This window comes from Thermobia domestica, chromosome 11 (genome assembly GCF_964235325.1).
Source record: "Thermobia domestica chromosome 11, izTheDome1.hap1.1, whole genome shotgun sequence".
NCBI classification, from domain to species: Eukaryota; Metazoa; Arthropoda; class Insecta; order Zygentoma; family Lepismatidae; genus Thermobia; species Thermobia domestica.
The window spans coordinates 253,632,053-253,655,600 of record NC_137464.1 but is presented as its reverse complement, the minus strand read 5'-3'; the positions used below and the strand labels follow the sequence as shown (position 1 = coordinate 253,655,600).

The 23,548-nt window shown below is 36.2% G+C and overlaps 1 protein-coding gene across 1 annotated transcript; it reads right to left on the bottom strand.

Moving 5' to 3' along the window:
• Positions 1-3,062: 3,062 nt before the first annotated feature.
• Positions 3,063-15,420, bottom strand: LOC145663807 (uncharacterized). Its single transcript, XM_081729898.1, has 4 exons — positions 15,262-15,420; positions 11,801-11,909; positions 10,749-10,913; positions 3,063-3,366 (listed from the first exon to the last, which is right to left on the bottom strand). The coding sequence occupies exons 1-4, from the start codon at positions 15,309-15,311 to the stop codon at positions 3,157-3,159; spliced, it is 534 nt and encodes a 177-aa protein (XP_081586024.1). The 5' UTR covers positions 15,312-15,420; the 3' UTR covers positions 3,063-3,156.
• Positions 15,421-23,548: the final 8,128 nt, after the last annotated feature.

The following is a 23,548-nucleotide window of genomic DNA, read 5'->3' as shown; positions in this document are numbered from 1 at the left end:
GAAGTTGGTTGGCTGGCGCAGTAGGGTGAGGATGCGCCCGTAGCGAGCAGGTGAGTTAGCGATGGTGAGTATGCACGTAAAATAGTGCAAAAACATTACTTAGACTACTCTGTAAATTTCAAAACTATGGCTGAATATAACAAAATATTGCGTACATTTTATATTTGCATATGTACCACTTCTTTCTCTTCAGTATGTTTAAGAACTTGAAAAAACGTTTTTCTCGTTGCGTTTCATGAGTTATACAGGGGGGGCGGTACAATGAGAGGGAACGCAGGGGGACGACGTTCTCCTGCTTACAGAAAATATCCATGGCATCTTCCCACTTTCTAGAAAGATTACAATGGACAAAGATAGGCAGGGGGACGACGTAACGTCATGCATCCCCTATCTTTTCAGATCCACTTTTATCCCTGGAGTTACACACTGCTTTTATACTTCTCGGACACTTTCATGGTAGTGCATTGTGGATTAACACATTCCCTTGACTTAACTTCTTAATGGCTTCTTTATACATATATAGGTGGATAAAACATTAAACATTTGTTGATGTACTGTACTTCTACGTTATTACACTCATCAGAGGGAAGATTCCCATATATTTTGATTCTTTACACAATGTTCTTTTAAAACAATATTATGTATTTATTATGTAAATTTTAAAAATCTACATATCCATAAACTGTACTGGCACCGTAATTATTTTACTTTAAGTGTTACTTGAAATCTTGCATAACTAAATTTTAGGGATTGATGCATGTTAATTCTTCATATTTTACTGGATATGCTCGAGCGTGTAGTGTAAGATGCGGTGGACGAGAAATTTTGATGTATGGCGGAAGGTTTAAACTGTTTTTTTTTTGTGTTACATGTTTTTTTTTATAGTTGAAATAAGAAAAATAATGTACGGATATAATACCGAAAAATGAATTTATTTAATAAAATAATACCTCTGTGAAGATTAAGTGAAATATGTATATGGTAAGTAGATTTATTTTGAATTACCAACTGAAATACACGTAAATTTCATTTCATAGAAATTATAAATGTTAAATCGTAATTGATGCTGTCGGAAATGATAATGTAACTGCATTAAAAGTGGCTTATTTTTATCTGTAATTCCACTAATTACTTGGAGTGTTCTTGTTACGTGTGTACGGGGGAGCAGAGGTGGCTCAGTGATTGAGCGCTTACCTCTGGTTCGATCTCCGACCAAGTAAGCTTGTGGTGGACAACATCGTGTCATGGGTTTTCTTGGGATGCTCCCGTTTCTTCGTAAATTTCCATTCTACCGATTCTTCCGTCATCATTAACTTGCTTTCAAGGGCGCCGATCCTTGGGGGGAGGGGCTCGGCACCCCAAAGCTCATGTGGACCCCCATGTACTTTTATGAATATGCATATTTTGTTGTTATATGTATTTTTATAAATATACAATGTTTGGCATAATTTAACTTCAATTCGTCTTTAAAATCCTCGTATATGCCTTCTTAGACCTTTATCTGCAACCAAACACACATCTAAATCCTCCCCTAACCCAAAGTTACAGAGATATCAGCGCTGTTGCATGCCTTAACCATTCCTCTCCTTTATCCTAAAGGACATAATCGTTGGAAGTTAAATTCAAAGATCGAATTTCATTTTTTATTTGTGCGCAACCACTGACTAAAGTTAACAATCTATTATTAATAATCAGAAGTGTGTTAATGACAACATAATATTTTTTTCTTTCTGAAGATAAACCATTAATGGTTATTATTGTATTGAGACAGCAACTTAGATCAAGTTCTCTACATCAAAGAATTTGTTATAAAATAGAACTGAATTAGATAAAAATAAGCTTTAATTTTCGGAGGTGTGAGCTACGATGTTTTACGCTATAAATTGCTTTAAAAAATCTAATTTTCTCCCTTTGGTTCTCTTATTCAGTTAGTTATTGGTATTGGCTTACATATGCAGAAACTAACCCAAAAACAGTAATAGTTACGGTGCAGGCATAGTTTTGGAACACCACATTTCGGAAGACTTGAAGGTAAAATTAAATACTTTGCATGAAAAGACATGCTTATAAGGAACAAGTTTCTGCAAGCATCAGAATTAAATATAAAGTAATAAACTATATTTTTGGTTTACAAGTGTAGGGTTACTAGTATAAAATCATTTCAAGTGCTTTACGACGGATAAAATAAGTGAGTGCATATGAGAGATGGCTCTATAAGATGCTGTTTTCCAACTGCGGCATATTTCTGCACGGTGTACAGAACCTATATGTTATATTTACAAGTGGAGTGTTACTAGTATGAAATCATAACAAGTGCTATTGAAACTCGTATAATTCCCAAAACCCACTTCTTCCCACTACCCTCGCTAGCGCACATACCCAAAATCGCTGACGCGCCTTTTTGCACTGTAGTTTTTATGCTATACATTCGAAAGCCACATATACACGCAAATTATAAAATAATATTGTAATTTTTAAACACTTGCTTCTGGCGGTCCTCTTGAATTTTATTTATAAGTGAGATATTTTCATGTCGCCCAGTGGAAATCTTTCAAGGGACAATAAGAAGGAAATTAGTAAAAGAATTATAATTTTTCAACAATTCTTTCTAGTGGTGCGCCAAAAGTAAACCTGTACGATAGTTATTGTATGTGCTGCAACCAAGATGGCACGGGCGTAAGTCTAAATGTGTTTGTTAAAAAGTATTATATCAAATTATCTTAATTGCTCATAATAATTGTCAATAACAGCACCCATATATTCTAGTCGAACTAAATGTTATTAAAAATCACTGTATATTTTTTTTTAAAAAATGGACAAATTATATGAGATAGTCAAAAAATTCAATAAATGATGAGTTTGAAAACTCTTGAACTTGTACCATTTTTTCCTTAGGATATTAGTAAGTGATGTAGCAACAATATTCTTCTGATTATTCCATTAATTGGCACTACACAAGTCGTTATTGGTCAACTCGTCACTATCATTATTTAAATAAAATCACCATAACAATATATATATATATATATATATATATATATATATATATATATATATATATATATATATATATATATATATATCACAGCACAAATCAGATTGAATTATAGTTTTGTGATGTAAAGTGGTGATTTTTGGTATTTGCTGCACTGTAGACTAAATGTTTTCTAATGTTCTACGTATGCTTGTGATAAAATCTGCAAGGTAGACCAAACATGTTAAGAAGCTCAGGATTCCCTCTGTTAGCATCATATGCTTAGTTAAGTCCGAGATAACTGGCGATTCATCTAGTGCGACTCGAACGTAGATGCTTATAGCGCCTGCAACCAAGAACAGAGCGGAGCCTATGAAACTGAACATTCGCATCTGTGGAAGAAAATAAGATAATTAGCTTAGTCATATATACTTCATGTCTCACAAAACTAATTAGCTGTATTTTATATATATATTTCAGGTCTCACAAAACTAATTAGCTGTATTATATATATACTTCTTCAAGTCTCAAAACTAATTCGATTTATTATATATACTTCAGGTTTCCCAAAGCAAAATAAGATAAAAATATAATAATTTAGGATCCGACAATTTGCTGTAAGAAAAGGACTAATTTGTAAAGTGGAGCCGAACTAACTATATATATATATATATATATATATATATATATATATATATATATATATATATATATATATATATATATATATATATATATATATATATATGTGTGTGTGTGTGTGTGTGTGTGTGTGTGTGTGTGTGTGTGTGTGTGTGTGTTTTATCTGCTATAGAATCGGCTGATCAAACTAGGCTGAAAGATCAAAATAGGAGATATCCTGGGGAGAGAAGTGAACGAATCCTGTTACTTAGGGGAAGTAAAATAACAACGGATAATAGTTGCAAACAAAATGTAAAGTAGAGAATAGCTCAGACGAAGAAAGCATTCGAAGAGAAACGAAAGGTTCTAGCCGTATAGATTGACATAGAGATGGAGGAAAGGCAGATGAAGGGATGTGTATGCAGTAGGGATTCCGGAATTTTTACTTTCCGGAATCCGGAAACTAAAATCGGTAAGTTTCCGGAATACCGAAAATTCCGGATTTCAGAAAAATCCCGGAATTCGGAAAAAAATCAGATTTCGAAAGAATTCCGGATTTCGGAAAATTCTACGTTCAGTTGATCAAGCACCGCTCTGTTACAATACCGGTGGATCTGACCTTTACGATATAAAATGGAAAAGTGTTTGTCATTGGTCATATTACGATTAATTTAATTATCATATCAATTTTCTTGTTGAATTACAGATACTTTTCAGTGAAAAATAGGATGAAATTTGGAAGTTTCAAATCAGGATAAAGAAGGTCAACGTAAATGGGAAGGAGGAAAAACAGTGTAAAATTTGATTGTCTCGAAAGCCAAGTAGTAAGTCCTATTGCTACTATTACAATTACAAATATCAATATCCAAAACTGCCTGAAGTTTTTTTTTTTTTTTTTATACTTAGATATACTCATCTTAAGTAAATAAATAGAAACAAGTGGAAAAGGGAGAAAAATGGAGGTTTTGGAAGTCCAGTGTTCAGAAGGTGCTGTCTGCGATTCACTGAGCAGAGTGGGTGGGTGGGGGTCGAGGTGGATCACGTTCTGTTGACCCACTCGATCTCTGATGTTTGGTATATGGTGGTAAACTTGCAAGAAGTTTTATCGTGAAAGTATTGCGTTTTGTATCTTTCTGAGGTCCAGAAAGAAGGGAAAAAAGCATAAAAGCAAATGTCTGGAGAGTTTAGCCCTTATTTTTTTTTTAAAGTGTAGATTGTTTCTCTCATATTACTTAATTGACTAGAACAAAATTTTGTGTATAGTACTCGTTATGATTTATCACAAACATTTGTACTCATGCAGTAATCAGCGGACACGATGGATCAGTGGTGAAGCTCTCATCCGAAGTGTGGGGTCCCTGGTTCGATGTCAGGTCATGCGAGTTTGTGGTGGACAAGATCGTATGACAAACTTTCGAGTGGAGGGTTTTCTCACGGTTCAGGTGTTTTCTTCCACCTTATAATCATTCATTTTCATTAAACGTCCATGTCTCTTAGACTACAATGCACAAGCATTAGACATGTAAGAGAAATTTCATTTCATTTCGTGCAGTAAGCAATCAATTGGAACTAGTTTTTTTTTTATCATTAGTGTGCTATCATAACTGTTTATTTGTTGATTTATATATGCGCGCCGAATACGTGGGTGCTCCGGGGCTCCAGCACCCTCAAAGATTTTTAATAAAAACAAAATAAAATAAATATTTCTCAGTTGCCATTATTAAAAATAAGCAATTAAAACATTAAGATGAAAGTTAAAATTTCTAATCTCTAAACCATAATTGTTTGTTTTAAATATGTTTGTGCAAAGGAAACCAAGCAACACACTTAAGTCACTTTGTAGTTTATGTTCACAAAAATTCTTGCAAATTCTTTCTGCAATACCATTAAAATTATTTTCTTTTATGATATTCTTTTCATTTTAATTTGTATGAATGTTGGTATTTTTTTTTAGTAACGCGTTGATAATATGATTGCCTCTTGCAATCATTGTCCATCATGTAAGATGTTTAAAGTATACGCTTAATGTTACGATTACATGTGTTGAGAATATTCATTACAGTAACTTATCCTTAACTTTGGACCCGAGTTTGAACCCGTTTCTTTTGCGTTTAAATCAGCCGTGTTACTGAATGAGCTAAGGCATCCCCAACTTATCCTTATAGTACCGGTATATTTTACTTTATCACAGCACAGCCCTTTATGACAGTGTTCATAAAAGGTTTTAACTAAAAGGAAATCAATCAAAAAATATCGAGACTCTCCTTAAAACATATAACACGTCCCGCCATTGATATGCACCCACATAAATTTTGGAAAGTCGGCGCCGTTGGATTTATATGTTAACTCGTGTTCAGAACACTTCTGTCGATCTCTAAATTTTCACATAGACCACTACTTACCACACTCTATTATGTTAGTTATACACATTTCATAGACTAATATAAATAATTTGCATAATTCACGAGTATGTTCGATTTGGCTAAAGAAATGTGTATAACTAACATAATAGAGTGTGGTAAGTAGTGGTCTATGTGAAAATTTAGAGATCGCGAAAATGTAGAAGCGCGAAAAAAAAAATTGGTGAAATTACATTGTTAATGTGTAAAGTAGTACGATCATAGTAATGGACAATTCCCAGAAAGCTCATGGATATGATTAACATATTAAGTTTGTGTGTCCTAGTATCTAATTCGGTGGAGAATTTGTATTACTTTTACTTGGAGAAATGTTTTCTCTTGGGTAAAGTTCCTCGGGCTCTCCTTGAATGCATTCCTTATCGAATCTACGACGAACTTTCATACTAGGAATTAGCACTTTACTATCAATCACCGTTCCTCTATATCGTGGATTTTTTTTTTTTTAAAGTATGAATAAGATTCACTTCGTAAGGTTGGTTGGTGACTCAAACATGAGGACGTTAATTTATGTATTAACTCAGGCTGCAAACAATGTCTATTTACGTGTAGCATACATTATGCATAGCTTTTAAAAGAACTGCAAAACTTGAATAAGTACGTATGTTCATAGACACTAATTGTGTTCTACTGCTAAAGAAAGTATCACTAATTACATATTTAAGTAGTAATAAATTCAATGCATTGACTTCATGTGTATTGATTAAGAATAGTCCGTCATAACGATGGTAATTTTACGGTTAAAATGAGTGAATGCATATGAAAGACGATTGTGTAGGATCTTAAATTCCACTGTCGGAGGAATTTTTCACAATGTAGGAAACAGATATTTCACGTTTACAATTATAACGTTACTGGTGAGAAATAATTACGTACAAGGGCTACTCTAGCGTTAAAGTGAAGGAGTGCATGTATGAAAGACGACTGTGTAATATTTTTCCTATACTAATTTCCATTTATGCCAACGATTAATGTCGAAAAAGGTCAGCCACGACTTTTCTACAGGGTTGTCATTCTCTCCATGCACATTCTCTCTCTAATAATAAATGTGAGGGCCGCGGTGGCTCAGTGGTAGAGCGTTCACCTCTAGTGCATGGGGTCCTGGGTTCAAACCCTGCTCCTGCTAAGTGAACGTTGTGGTGGATAAACACCGTGTGCTGGGTTTCCTCGGGGTTCTCCCGTTTCCTCCCACTTTCTTCATTCCACCGTTTCATTCATTTCTCATTATCGGCGTCTCCTTTAGCCTAGCTGGCATAATCGTGGGACGTAAAACTAAAACAAATCATTTTATTTTATTTCATTTCTAATAATAAATGTTTTACCTTTATTTCTCCTAATAGGGGTGCGCACGAGACGAGTCGAGACAGGATTTTCCTGACAAAATTCGAGTCGAGACACGGCTCTTCCAATAGAGAAATATACATTTTTCGAGTCGAGACATCACTTTTACAGCACATTTTCGAGACGAGACAACTACAAATCTTGTCTCGTGCGCATCTCTATCTCCTAATGGACTTGGATAATTCTGCAGAAGAGTTGTGGCTGGTCTTTTTTCGAGATAAATCGCACGGTGGCTCAGTGTTAGAGAGCTTATCTCTGGAGCATGAAGTCCCTGATTCTATCCCCGGCCAAGTAAGTTTGTGGTAGACAACATCGTGTTCATGGATTCTTTCGGGATACTCCCGTTTCCTCCTACATTTTCATTCCACCAATCATTCCATCATTATTCCCTTGCTTTAATCATCCGTCTCCTTTAGACTAAAGGATATAATCGTGGGACCTTCAACTTACGAGCCTGTCTCACTGAAAATAATACCATTTTTCTTTTGCTTGTTTATTCATAAGTGAAAGGAGATAATAAAATACAACTTATCACAATCGTAGATAATGTTATTCTACAACAGAAAATATGAACCTCAAGAATGTTCAGTGTTGCCATCCATAGAAATTACAGTGTTGCCAGAATAATAATTCCCCCAAAATCTAAGTTAAGGCAGCGACTAGAGGAACGAACTCAACTGCATTTGATTACGTATCATGATGTTCTGGTTTGCTGTGAACTACTTTTTAAATAACATTATTCTTAAACTTTAATAACTGTATGTTAAAACTATTTTGTTTATTACAAACTAAATATAACTATTATTTTAAAACTAGTTCACAGGATACCAAGAGAACATGATACGTAATCTAACGCAGTTGAGTTCGTTGCTCTAGTCTCTGCCTTAACTTAGGTTTTTGGGAAAATGTTATTCTGCTACAGTGGCGAATCCAGAGGGGCAATTGCCCCCCTCAGAAAAGGAAATTTCTTATATATATATATAAAATATAAAACTTATCCCAGAGTTTGAAGTTCTTAAAAGTAGCTCTAAGTAGTAGTATGACAACCCACCGCCCCCCCAGGAGTTGGTCCTGGATCCACCCCTGTTCTGCTAACACTGTAATTTCTATGGGTGGCAACACTGAACATTCTTCAGGTTCATATTTTCAGTTGTAGAATAACATTATCTACGATTGTGGTAAGTTGCATTTTATTATCCCCTTTCACTTATGAATAAACAAGCAAAAGAAAAATGGTAAATTTTGTTAAAAAGATTTCATTTGATTTTCGATATAAATCGTTGGTAACTTTTACTAATGTGTTTCTAAATTCGGAAGGTAGCATCGCATGTTATTCAAAGTCTTAATTTAATAAAACGGTGAAAACAACACTGCATATGGCTCTAGGAGTTTGATTATGTCTTCTTATTCTAAATCTTGTTAGTCAAATATAAACTCATTTTTTAAAGTCTTGTAATCCAAGCGAAATAAAAATGACGTTTATTAAATGATTTTATAATGTACTAGCGTCAATTACTCGATTTTCTGGGTTAAAATAAAAAAAAAATAGTAATATGTTCCGTTAGTCAGTCACTTTTTACTATTACTGTAGCGTTGTCTGATATCGACTATTTTCAATCATTTTTGTATATCTCCCCCTCCTCCCCCAAGTTGCGGGACTGAATTTGGATTTAACCCTTAAGAGATCCGGGGGTTTTGGGCTATTTTTTAGACTTTCAGACAAGCAGTTACTGCATCGTCACTATTTATCCTAGGATCATGATTCATACCTAATTCTCTTCAGAATGGAGCTGACTTTCTAATGATAACACTTGCATGCTCATACCATATACCAGGAGCGGGAAAAATGATGTCAAAGGGAAAATTTCGGCGGGAAATTTTTTTCTCGCACTTTGGGCCCCCCTGGAGCGACACTGTGTGAACGTAGCCATCTAAAAAAAAATCTAATAAATAGTACTTGGTATACTAAATGCGTGTGCCAAATTTCAAGTTTCTATCTTGAATACCAAGGGCGGGAGAAATTTTATCAGGAATTCCCACCATGACCCAAATTACCGTAAAACACCATGATCTCAGGTAAAAAAAATTCCTGAGACATCCCTAATTACCCTAGGGTCATGTTTCGCCCATCACTCTCTTCAGAATAGAACTGCCTTTCAGGCGGTATGACTCACGTATCTCCATCATGTATCTAAGGCGGGAAAATTAGGAAAAACGGGATTTTTGGGGTCTAAATATCTTTTTTTTCAACTTTTAGCCCCCCTGGACCTCCCTGTTTTAACGAAGAGATCTGAAAAAAAAAATCTGGTAAATACTACTCGGCGGGCTGAATGTTTATGCACAATTCCAATTTTCCAGGTGCAAAAGTAAGCCCGCCCAAAAAAAAAAATATATATATATATACTGTATATATATACCGACAATGTCCCATATTCCCGTATACAGAGGGAAATTTTTAAACATTCCTTGAGACATCCCTAATTACCCTAAGGTCATGTTTCGCCCATCATTTTCTTCAGAATAGATCTGCCTTTCAGGCGGTACCATTCGCTTATCTCCATCATGCATCTAAGGCGGGAAAATGAGGGAAAACGGGATTTTTGGGTAAAAATATCCCTTGTTTTCAACTTTTTGACCCTCTGGATCCCCCCTGTTTTAACGCAGAAATCTGAAAAAAATCTGGTAAATACTACTCGGTGGACTGCATGTTTGTGCAAAATTTCAATCTTCTACGTGCAAAAATAAGCCCGCCAAAAATACTTTACATACCCCCCTCAAAAAAAAAGTATTACACGAAAATATAAATTTTAGACTTATGACGTCATCACCTCCTATGTCTCGACAGAGAAAGGTGTGAAACCATCCGTAATGTCTTCTGCAATGCGTCTGAACTTAAAAAAAAAAAAAAAAAAAAAAAAAAAAAAAAAAAAAAAAAAAACGGACGAAAAAGCTCAATTAGGAGAGTTATAACGCAATGTACCATGAAACACCCCGTATGGTACAAATTGTACCATGGGATCCCCAAAGGGTTAAATGGCACCGGAAGTGTCCCTGTTCATCTCAGCAACCCCGAAAACTATGGATTCGACACTAATATCGATTATTTTTAAATATTTCTCTCGCCCCTAAGTCGCACCGTCAAAGTGAAATGATAAAAATCGTCCTAGGCCTGAACCTAATCTATGTTGAAAATTTGATCGAGATCGGTCGTGTGGTTCAAGAGTTTGAGAGTCACAAACATAGTCATTTTCAATTTTATAATATAGATTACATGAAACAATTTTAATCTGAAGTAATTACATGTCTTTAAACGATCCCTACTTCATTTCTTTGTTTAAAATTTGGTGCAAAATCACCATTTTTAAAAAATAGTCCTACAATAAAAATTAACTTACGACAGAATCCGGTATTTTGTGTCCGAGGACGTAGCTCACAATGATGATTGTGTTAATAATCATGTAATCAAAGAAAACGACGAACGGAAACAGCTTTGTTACCATGTTCTGCGTGATCATATGGACTGCTTGTGAGTACACTCCTGTGCAGATAATTGCCATTGTCTAAAGACAAGGAAAGAAACAATTAAAAAAATAATATACTGTAATATTTCAAAGATTTCCAACATTACACACACACGAGTAGTTTTTAGCATTGTTTTAGCTTGAGTAACGCATGATGTAACTTCCATATTTAGTAACACATTCGTGAAGTTAACAACGATTTATATCGAAGAATCGGAGGAATCGATATAAGAGAATACATCTGTCTTACCTAGATTTCTCCCAATGTGTTTGGAGAACCCTGCAGAGAAGTCGTGGCTGGCCTTCTTCGATATAAATCGTTGTTAACTTCACGAACGTGTTACTAAATATGAAAGTTACATCACGCGTTAATCAAGTTCTTAATGCAATGCTGAACATGACTCTCCATAAGGATCTGTAAGATTAGGAATATCGTTAACCACTAGTTTACCAATAAATAAGGTCTACATATGAAATATATATTAATTACCTTTATATCATTATGAATTACTGTAAGTAATTTGAAAACTTCTAATAATAATTTCATTTTATTCACCTTCCAGTAAGTTTTTACTGGGGGGGGGATTTTCTCCCAAAGATATTAGACTAAGTGAGGGAATTCCCTTCAGCCTTCCTGGGTTTCGCACCTTGTATCTAAGACATCATTGAGAAATGTGTGGACATTGTAAGTAATTTCATTGCACGGGTTTGATTTTCAGTGGGGATGGTTGCCTCGGATACATCCTAAGTACTTACGGATCTTATTTAAGCAGTAAACACTATTTCATATAGATTCGGTTCTGAAAATTCACATTAAACGCTTATCAATCACACGGCAATACAAAGTCTTTATGATTGTAGTCTGCATGTTTTGTAGGTGGTCTCAAAGATATCTACTAAATTTTTTAACCATTGTACCAACTTACCACTTGTACATATTTGAAGATTATAGTAGGCTTCGTGAGTTCACTAAAATTCAGCTGACCTTTCTTCCCATCGTCCATCAGTGTAAGAGAACATGCCGTCATGAATGGGCTGCAAACAAGAGAGAAAAAATATATACAGTAATTTTAATCAGGGAACGATGGCTAGAAGTGCTCGGATGTGGATATCCGTATCAATATCTTTTTACATATTTTTATTTTCTTGAAGGATGGTCCCAAAATTTTATTAAAAAAAAAAAAAAAAGTATATTTTTATTTTCCTGGAGGACAGCTCCAAGATTTTGTGAAAAAGACAAAAATATATTTTTGTTTTCTCAGAGAATGATGGTTGTAAGACTTTGTGAAAAGACAAAAAAGATTCTGACTATTTTTCGAAGGACTGTTAATTATTGACTTCCTATGTTTCGTATCATTTCGGAACAAAAGGACCATTTCATTGGAGTTTACTTTCTTATTTTCTTTTAGTCTTTTATGTGAGTTTGTGATAAAATGACTCATTCTCTTCCCTCGGCGATCTTTCACTTTTTTTTTTTCACCTTCAAGTTTTAAAGAGAGACGATCATGCCGTATGACCGACGTGGTTTGAAATTCTTTGACAGATACAACAGCGGAATTCCACAATTCTCTTAGCAGAAATCTATATCTGGGAGGTTCTTAAGAAACTACGTATCTTTTCATTAATTTTGCAATTTGTCTGCATGGATTTTATTGCATTTTGATTAGCATAGGTACAATTGGAAGGGGTTATATATATTGTTGCATTTGATCCATATCATATCATACGCTTCAAAACTAGAAATTACATAATTAGAATTATTTTTGAAATTATTGGTACAATAGTGGGCAAATCAACATTATCGGTATTTTGAAAATGGAAAACAGGCTTAATGGTTTTTATTCATTAGGTCTTATGTGACACGATACACTACAAAACTCAAAATGTTTGATGCACTGGAAATATTTTACTGCGTATAATAAATGGTCAAATGTTCCCAACTTAACAAAACAACATTACTAACAAATACATTTTTAATTAAATGTAGTGGAACATTAAATAATAAAATCATGTTTTTGACAAAAGAGAAAACCAAGTATAATCATTCAATATTTTACAAAATATAACAGATCCAGGTTAGTTTATAGGATGAAAATTTTACAACACAAACTCCTGTATTATAGTTTCATGAACACATCTTGGTGTTGAGATATACTATAATTTCATTGGTAACGTAACCTCACTGAGCATTAGGGGCCGCAGTGGCTCAGTTATATAGCGCTCACCTCTGGTGCATGGGAGTCCCTGGTTCGATCTGAACGCGTGCCAAGTGGGCTTCGTGATGGGCAATCGTATGCGTGGGTTTTCTTGGAGTCCTTCCATTTCATCTCACATCCTTCATTCCATCACTTCACATTCTGATCATCGCCGTCTCCATTAGCCTTGAAGCATTATTGGGATTCTGTCCAAATGGCGGCCCTCCAAACCGTTTTCTACGGCCCACAAAGCTTTCACGATTCACGGTTTTTATTACTGATAGTATTTTCATTTATATTTATTCATTTGTTTAATGTTTCCACTCTTCTTTCGAAATAAGACATCCACTTAGCGTTTCTGTACAACAAAAAGGGCGTGGGCATCCACTTCAACAGCTTTCCCTAAAAACTGAGAGTTTGGTCGGAAAAGAGTGTCAATGTTTGATAGTACTTATTTGTGTACCACCATGAAAATTGTGAAGAATCGCTTCAGAAACTGCCTTAGAGATTCTTCTCTTTTACATCTCCTGCGGCTCGCAACAATAGGAATGGATGTAGATATTCCAGCCGTTGTAAATGCTACTAGTCACCCTCATTTGTCACAGATTGAATAGATAATATTTCAAATACCTTTTTTATATTTTTCTTTTGTAGCGTAATAATAATAATATTTTGCTGCGGCCCTCCACTTTACTGGTAAAGATGGTTATGGCCCTCAGGCTTATTATAATTGGACACCACTGATCTAGAATATCTTCAACTCCCACAGTTGTGAAAATTTCTTTATGTTTAATATCATTATAGAAATGGTGAAGTACTGAAGGGACAAATTGAAGAAGGTCTTTGAACTTTGTCAAGTATTTTTGCCGAAATTGAACATCCATGAATTTACTGAGCTTAATTCGACGGCCGACCTCTTATTATTTTATTATTGAAAGTGAAATGAAATTGAAAGTTGTACGTTACCTCCCGTGTTTATGCATTTTACGCTAAAGGAGACAGATAAATAATGAAAGGGAATGGTTATAAAATAATCGACGGAGTGAGAATGTGGGAGGTTTTCTCGGGGTTCTTTACTCTGATTTCCGTAATCGAATCCAGATTCTGATTTTACTAACTTCATAATAATTCACTTGTGTTAGTCATCCAGTTTTAAAGACTAAAAGCTGTATCCATGAAACACAAAACTGAAATATTTCATTTTATTCAAAGAGGAGTCTTCACTGAAACGTATTGAACTTTTGTTTGTATTGAAAGCTGTTGAAAGCAAAATTACGTATAATTTTGACATTAAAAAAAAAAAAAAGTCCATAACTTTGGATAAATTATCAGCATTATCTGGTTAACTCGCGTTCTTTCGCACATTCGGTCGAAAAGGTGTAACAGCATTTTCAGGTCTGCCATCTCGAGTGAGGGTTTCGCTGGATTTTCCTCATCCAGATCAGGCAAATGCCGGGATGGTACCTAACGTAATGATTCTTGGCCGCAACGTTGCTTCCCCAATCCTTTCTTCCTCTCCAATTCCCTGGTTAGTATGATCACCGAGAAACGTTATTCCTCATATGTGTGATGGGCTAACATGGCCATAAATGTCGAAAGCCCAGAAATCTTAATCTTAATCCCTAATAAGCTACCCTGTGGCTAAGCGGCTAGCGTACCCGCCTTTGGTGGAGGAGACCTGGTTCGTTTCCCAGCTGGAACTTATGTGGTTTGGATCCCACGTTAAGCTGAAGATCCACGTCTCATATAACCTCGCAGCTGAAAGGGATATCAAACTGAAAAACAAAATCCTAATCGCATTCTTTCGCTGGCTCGAGTTTGATTCTTGGAGGGGGATGCTTACTTCGGAAACAAATTGAAGTAGATCGGAACCCATTTTAATTAGAGACGTCCCGTATCGTTCTGTTTCGGTACTGAAAAAGGACGTACAATCTTAATAAATCAATCAGGAAACGGAAAGAAGTGTCTCGTACAAAGTTAACTGTCATCTTGGGTAAAAGGCACATCTTGTTCTATCAGGTATGACGCAGTATGGGTTGCCATCGGAAAACAGGATAACAAAATATAACATCTCTGTTTTTGATCTATCCAAGCTTTAATTTACAGATCAGATTTTGCATCCTGGACTTCCATGTAAATATATTCCCAGAATATAGTCTTAACCGACTCAAATAACATGTAAAATAACCTACCTTGTTGGAATATGTAGTCTTAACGGATCTGGATGTTCGCTGAAGTCCATTTTGAAGAAAAGCACAATTGATACAGCTCTTTTTCCTCCTTGTGTTAACAGTCAGCCGGATGTTTTGAGATTGTGCTCCTCACAATTGGGTTGCTCTTCCGGTAAGTGGTGGAGGAATTCCCATTAGTAGTATGTGAATTTAACCATTTGAGATAAAGCTACGATTTGTTGTTAATGCTCACAATTACAGTAAAACATCTACATCCTTTTCTCTGTCTCTGAGCTGTATATATACAGGATGATCATTAACAGTGAATATAACGCTGAAATTTTATACGATACAAACATTGACATACTCTGCAACAGTGTGCGAATTAGATAATCTATATTGGGGGGGATAAAATTAGGCCAAAGGACATAGTCTGAAGGTTCAAATTTCAAAATGAGACAATAAATGCCTTACCCCCATATATATATATATATATATATATATATATATAATATGTGTGTGTGTGTGTGACATCTGTAATAAATAAGAGATTTATTAATTTAATAAATCTACCGACAATAACTATGCACATATATATTGTCTGACATACACACACCCCACTAAACCTTTCTGAACGTGTTTTAATGTTGTACTCACTCTTGTCCCCGTAACTCTCTAAGGCTTATTTAGTTAATAATTTGGCTCGAGCGATAGCCATGATCACAAGCATATGTTAATTTTTCCACTCATAATGAAAGCTTCCACTTTGCATTAATACATACAGGTTGCGAAAAGAAACCTACTTCAGTCTTGTGAAAACCACTAAAATTATAAGTTAAACCGGACATTTTTTTTTTCTTTAAAGAAAATCTAGATATTAGCCTATCAAATAAGAAATGGATTGTTGCTGGTCCTGATTTCTCACATCAAGGTCAAATCGAAGGCCAAATATTTAAAATCTCTCAATTCAAATTTCGAGCTTGTGCTTCTACTTCCCGCTAAAGCTGTGCTCATCACGACTTTTTTTTCTCCAAATATCGATTCCGTGATGGGCACGGAAAGTCAACACTTAAAAATTACTTTACTGTTAGGTTGAGTTGATTCACTATGGGCTACGTTATTCAAATAAAGTAAAACATTACACTGAAGTTTTTCAGACAACATTAATTGCGTGGACAGCAAACTGTACAGCGAAAAGATGAAAAAATGAAGGGTTAAAAAAAAAAAAAAAAAACCGCTCCAGTTGAAATGCTTATACAGACGCGGACAATGACACGGAGAACCAGTCGTATTAACAAATGCTGAAACAAATCTTGAATTATTCGCTTATTCACCTAAAAATCACCTTCATTAACATGTCTGCTCACTAGGAGCGTATCCCCCAGCGTGTACGTTAACATATACTTACGAGAGAATACCTATATCTCAGATTTTGAGTACAGTTTCAAAAGTTCATTTCCGTAAACTATAAAAGCAGTGATTACTATGCTAATTATCACAACTTAAATGCAACTTTTGAGTTGCATACACACAACCTACTAGGGAATGAAGACCATGTGCTAACAAAGAGTACAATGGAAAATGAAATAACATGTTATAACAAAAATTAAAATAAGATGATAATCGATACAAATATAGAGGATGAATATGACATATCCGAACTTCGCCAAGTATGGTAGAAGAAGATATTTGTTTACTTCTTCTTGGCCAACCGCTAAGAACATTTATAAATCTATATGTGGCTTTGTTATACGCAATTAGTACATTCAAATTCACAAACGATGACGAACTGAAGGGTACGAAGGTACAGTTGCAAGTAACAACCGTAGTCATAATAATATAGTTCTACTAAACAACGTTGAAAATAGTGGGTAATTAGGTGGTAAGTAGAAATGACCAAAACTGAACAGTTTACATCAATCATTTCGAAATACAGCTAGAAGATAAAATTTACAAGAAATAACAAAAATCAGTGAAATTTGGAGTTATAATAAGCATAGTTTGAGGGGGAAAGCGAGCATCCCCGGTGGGAATACTTCAGCTGACTTCTTTGGGGGGGAACAAAATGTGATTGAGGGGGAAAATCCCCCTCATCCCCCCGGTAATTCGCACCCTGCTCTGCAATATCACCAGATTAACAGTGTTACCACCCAACACAAAGTTGTATTTTGTTTAATGACCCTACGTCAAGTTATTATACGTATATTTCGGATCTGCATGCTAAACGTAAACCTACAATACTACATGTATTATTCAATGTTACAAAATTTAATTGAATTTTATCTTATTGGAAAGTTACACGGGCGTTTTACGGTAAATGATACAGGGTGGACCACTTGTCTTGGTACATCGTCGTAACTTTTAAACTAATACATAAAAAGGCTAAAATTTCGTATCTTGCAAATATCAACAGGAAAACGCTATTTAGCTCACTTTACAATACTTCTAGATTAAAAGTGATCCCAGTCAAATACACTGTTTCAATTAAAATTCCAACATTAAGGAAGATAAAAGCTAGCAGTGCCAATTTGGGCAAACTTATACCTTATTACACCTTATTGTGAATCGAATACAGTTACCACTCTGTGTGATATACGACAGCGTTTCGAGAGCCTCGCTGACGTAAGTGAATATCGTTTGGAGCTATTTTGGAATTCACAACTACTGCGACGCGGCTAGGCTTGGAGGGGAAGAAGCATCGAATACCTTCCAGAAGTATCCCAATGCAATCAATTTCGATTAAAGTAGCAGTGGAACCTGATAGGAGTTGGGATACATTGCGTACTACATGCGATCGCGCATTGTCCTGTGAAAAAAGTGAGGCTGTTCAGGAACTGCAAAAATCGAACTACAAGAAGCTGCAACACCGCAGCGATGTACTATTGAGAACTCAATGTCCTGTCCTATTAGTCTAATAGACGTGAGCGGGAAAGGGATACAGTGATAACCCATATCATAGCCTGGAGTCTAACTGGTGTGGCGATGCAGTACCCAGGATTTGTATAGCCGGTTATAGATAGATATGACCATAATAGTGCTAGACAGGGCCGGATTTAATGTTTTGCCGCTCTCACTCCGACACATACAATTTTTTTCACAACAAAGTTAAAAAAAAAAACTGATTTTATTCATATCTTCATATCAACATTTGTTTGAATAGATGTTAATGAATTTTGCTACGGTGATAAGATGATGTGAGTCGCACATGCGCTGGGTGTACTCCGATCCAACGCTATAGCGTTACGCTGTCGCCACTACGCAACCTCCATTGCAAGTACAATGTTAAAATTCCAATTCAACTATCAATGATTGAAGCCAATAGACTCTTACAGGAATTATGACTTAGAAGGCGTTTCATCTGACTTCAATTGCATTATTATTATTATTATTATTATTATTATTATTATTATTATTATTATTATTATTATTATTATTATTATTATCACTATTATTATTATTATTATCACTATTATTATTATTATTATTATCACTATTATTATTATTATTATCACTATTATTATTATTATTATCACTATTATTATTATTATTATTATTATCACTATTATTATTATTATTATTATTATTATTATTATTATTATTATTATTATTCAACTTTTGCAATTTTTTCGTCTTGTTAAGTTATCGTCCAACGTGCGTCTCTAGGCTCGGGCGTAGGGATAAAGCTAGGCCTTGCTGGTGACAGGCGAGATCCGTAGTAGAAGAGGATAGCGTGCTAATTGATCCGCTATGCCTGACGTCCTCGGCATCGTTCTAGCCATAGACGCATTCATGTAAACACTCGAAAGAACAGCAGCAATGTACTCTGTTAAAAATACCCCAACATTATATTTATAGTTGGCGTCAGTCACTATGTGCAGACACTGGTCAAGTGCAACATTCTCGACTTCATGCGCACAAGTATTGGTGATTTGGTTGTACGGATCGCAACAGCTATTCTCGCGAAATGGCTGCTTTGACGATTAGTGGTGTGACGAAGCCATTAGTGTATTCCCATCTTCCTTGAGCCAGATATTTCATATGTGCATTACTATTAGTGCTCTCAACGGGTCGGGTCGGGTTGAAGACCGACCCGACCCGACCCGTGACCCGAATTGACTGACCCGAACCGTGATCCGACCTCATTGACCTGACCCGACAACCCGACCCGATTGACCCGACCCCACAACACGACCCGAGCTGACCCGATTGACCCGACCCGACAACCCGACCCGAATAGCCTGACCCGACAACCCGACCCGAGCTAACCCGACCCGAATAGCCTGACCCGACAACCCGACCCGACAACCCGACCCGACAACCCGACCCGTAACCCGACCCGAGCTGACCCGATCCGAGTCGGGTCGGGTCGGGTCATTCCGATCCGTTTGAGAGCACTATGGTCACGACACTGGGTGAACGCCAAAATGCACTCCCATTGGGAATTAAACCCGGACCACGTGTACCAAAGTGTTACACGTTAACCACTAGCTAGATCAAGCGGTGGATTTGTATATGCATCTTAATGAATATTTGGCACTTTTGAGGTTTGGTTATTTCTTTTTATAACTGATACCAATGTCCGACGTGGGAGAAGTTTATTTGTTTTTCTTGCTTTAGTTCTATGTGACGAAATTTTTATTCAAGGTCAGTGTTCTCACCTGCTTGGACGGCAGGGGGTCTTCTCGGAAGGCAATAGCCTCTTGGCGGAGACAAAAGGAAATCGTTTAACTACAATGATAAGGGTTGAGGAAACAGGAGAACACCTGTGATTTTTTCCAAGCCTTCAACTTTCATTCCAAAATAGGTTCTTATGATTCCGGGACCTGTGCCACTTTGATTTTTCTTTCTTGGTAATTAAAACGTATTTTACATAATACATAATAACGTAGATACATAATATGAATTTTGTAATTTAAAATTTAAAAATACAGTATGATATTTAATTACAAAGTACTAATTTTATTTCATCACTTTCAGCCCAACAAATGAAATTCAAACAATTCGCTCCCTGGGTCTTGGTCATCAATACTGCGTCTTATTCTTTGTCTTGTAGTCAAGTCTTGGTCCTGCATTTCGTAGTTTTGGTGGTCTTTCATTCTATACAAGAGCCAAGAATGCCCACCTCATCGGTACAAATGAAGACCAAGTGTGATTTTGATTATGGTCTTTCATACTATACGGAAAGCAAGAAAATATGCTCATCGCTACTTGGTGATCACCAAAACAAGGCCAAGGGCAAGATTACTATGCAATTCGTCTTGCATATCCAATCTTTATCTTGTTCTTGTATCGATGTCCTTGGGCTTGGTGAAATAAAATGAAATATTCAGTTTAAGGTCCCTCGATTCTGCACCGAGGCTAAGGGATACGGTGACCATGAGAAATGAATGAAATGGTGGAATGAAGAAAGTGGGAGGAAACAGAACCCCGAGAAAACCCACTACACGGCGTTTCTCCACCACAAAGCCTACTTAGCACAAGCTGGGATCGAACCATAGACACCATGCACCAGAGATGAACTCTCTACCACTGAGCCACCGCAGCCGTGCTTGGGCTTGGTCGTCCATATCCAATCTTTCTTTTAGCCTTGCTTAACACTTTAGCTGCCATGTGGGTCCGATCGGACCTACTGGAGTGATCTAAGAAAATGTTCTTGTAGGTCCGATCGGACCCACAATTTCTAATTCGTCGAATTGACATTAGAGTACTTGTATTGTTAAATCCTGTCTCTACTGTTATTGAACTGCAGTGTTTTTATTACACATGTAGGTTTTGGTCTTAGATATTTATTATTAACGCCGCTAGGGGCGCTAAATACCAAATAACAAGCATTTGTTGCTTTTGTAGACTCGATCGGACCTATGTTTTGCTTTTTCAGTGACGTTAAAAAGTTTAACAATGGATTCATTATTTATTCTAATTTATTTTCACAAGATGTCAGTGTCCCTGTCATTTGCTGAATTTTCAGAAAAGTCTAGATCACTACGCGGCTATTACTAATGAGATCGAGTTCTGCGCATATTTCTTCGTTTTTTATTGCACAAAGATATTACTTATTAGCACTAAAAGCAAGATGAATATATCCACACTTCTCACTTCTGCACATGTAGTGATAAACAAATAACTTTCTAACAGAGTTGCCAGTTCAACTGTAATTTATCCCCTTGCCCATAAACAAAATACACACACGTAGGTCCGATCGGATCCCCAACTTTTATGCACGCGGATTCACTACCATGCCTTAGATTATGTTTCAATATTAATATTATGTTTAAAAAATATGAACAAAACAAGAATAATGTAAGTAAGTACGCTTGGCACTCTACCGGTGAACAACAAAATTCACCCTTGGCAGCAACGTGTTAAACAACTTCTAATTTTGTTCTAAATCCAGACTCCATATTGGCGTAGATATTAATATTACAGTCGATTGGTAAAATCAATCTTCCACATTTACAAATTAAAGTACACACAAGTACAAAAATAAGCATTTACCATAAAAACACTAGCTGCAAGTGTTCAAAATAGATTTATGGCTTCTATAAAATCAATTGAAAATTGCTATTTTTAATTAGGCAGCTAGTGAAAAACAGCAGCTTTCGACTCCAGCCGAGTTTAAGCTCAACCTAAACTCAGTTGACCAAAGTGAGCTGACCCGATTGACCCGACCCGACAACCCGACCCGAGCTGACCCGATTGACCTGACCCGACAACCCGACCCGAGTAGCCTGACCCGACAACCCGACCCGAGCTGACCCGACTGACCCGACCCGACAACCCGACTCGAGTTGACCTGACCCGACCCGTTTGAGAGCACTAATTACTATTGTTGCGTTTCGTCGAACACGAATATCAATTTCGGAGAATAATAATATCCAAACTCGATGTGCCACAATTCTTTCGTCACCGAAGACAAAACTTGTGGTATGACTGGCGTATTCATCGATTGGACACATTTCAACTCTCGGAGCATGCTAGCGTCAAATGAACATCATTCTACAATGTTAATGTTACTCTCCTTATTTACTTAAGGGCAGGTTACACGGTCGTGCTGACCTCACTAAATACATAGCTTTTTCATATTCTAGACTAGTGATAACCAAACTTATGAAGTTTCTGAGCTACCATGCCGTTTTTAAATCCTACTGTGAGCCACCAACCAAAAGAACTTCCAACTTAAAAAAAAAAGAATCTTACAGTTGTTTATTACCCAATGTTAGCCAACCAGAGCGTTAACACGATGCACCGAAAATGTCCCCGCGAGCTACCGAGCTACTAGTAGCTCGCGATCGACGGTTTGACGATCACTGCTCTAGACATTCTTCACGTGTCGGGAGAATTCGTTTCTTCTTTCTCAATTTTAGTGGCCATGATTGGGATTACATTTCGGAATATTAAATGAAGCTCAAATTCTTGATTTTGTAAACTGTTGAGTGTAATTAGTACTTGCCATCTTGCAGAAGACGTAAGTGCTGCTGTTTCTCGTCTTAGATTATGGAACGTTAAAATTAATGTGGAGCTCCTCCGTGGCTAAGCGGTTAGCATACGCGCCTTTGGCGTGGGAGACCCCGGGTTCGATTCCCGACGGGAGCTCATGTGGTTCGGATTCCACGTTAATCAGTAGGTCCACGTCTCATATAGCCTCGCTGTTGAACGGGACGTTAAACTCAAAATCAACTCAACTCAACTCAATGTGATTTGGAGGAACGTTAAATTTAATGTGATTCGGAGGTTTCAGATTGTTAATTTAGTTGTTTACCAGTTTTTGATTAAATACAATGTCATCAGGCGTTGTGTGTGTGTTTTCATTGATGCCATTTTTATAGTTAGATGATAGACTGGAATAAGTTTCGATATTTTGATACGAATACGTTTGTCTTGTTGTGATAAGTCTTTGAAATTGAGATTGGATTCACTCAAGTTACTGTGTTTTTGTGTGGTCGGATTCTGTAATTTTCCTACGTACTCTATGCCCTGACAATGGATGACAAAGTACAAATCGATTTGTTTCTTTTCTATTACATTGATGTATCTCTTATAGTTAGAAACACGATTTTGTGGTAAATAAGAATTCGTAATTTCGTTATAAAAAGTACACTTAAAGCGGGATAAAATCATGAATAAAAATTCAATGTAAGAACACTATTTTCCTTGGTAATTGCAATTAGTTGCCTTTTATTTCGCCTTAATTTCCACTCATCAATTATGACTTGAGCTCATACATGACTGTATTAAACAATATTTGAGTTTTTAAATAATAACACTAGCATCCTCATTGAATAAAGCTATCATATAAAGAACATTAATT

Excerpts from the sequence above, each read along its gene's own strand:
- LOC145663807 (XM_081729898.1), bottom strand. The coding sequence starts at position 15,311 with ATGGACTTCAGCGAACATCCAGATCCGTTAAGACTACATATTCCAACA. Across the intron at positions 11,910-15,261 it reads AGACTACATATTCCAACAAG|CCCATTCATGACGGCATGTT; the intron begins GTAGGTTATTTT and ends TCTTGTTTGCAG. Across the intron at positions 10,914-11,800 it reads TCTTCAAATATGTACAAGTG|ACAATGGCAATTATCTGCAC; the intron begins GTAAGTTGGTAC and ends CCTTGTCTTTAG.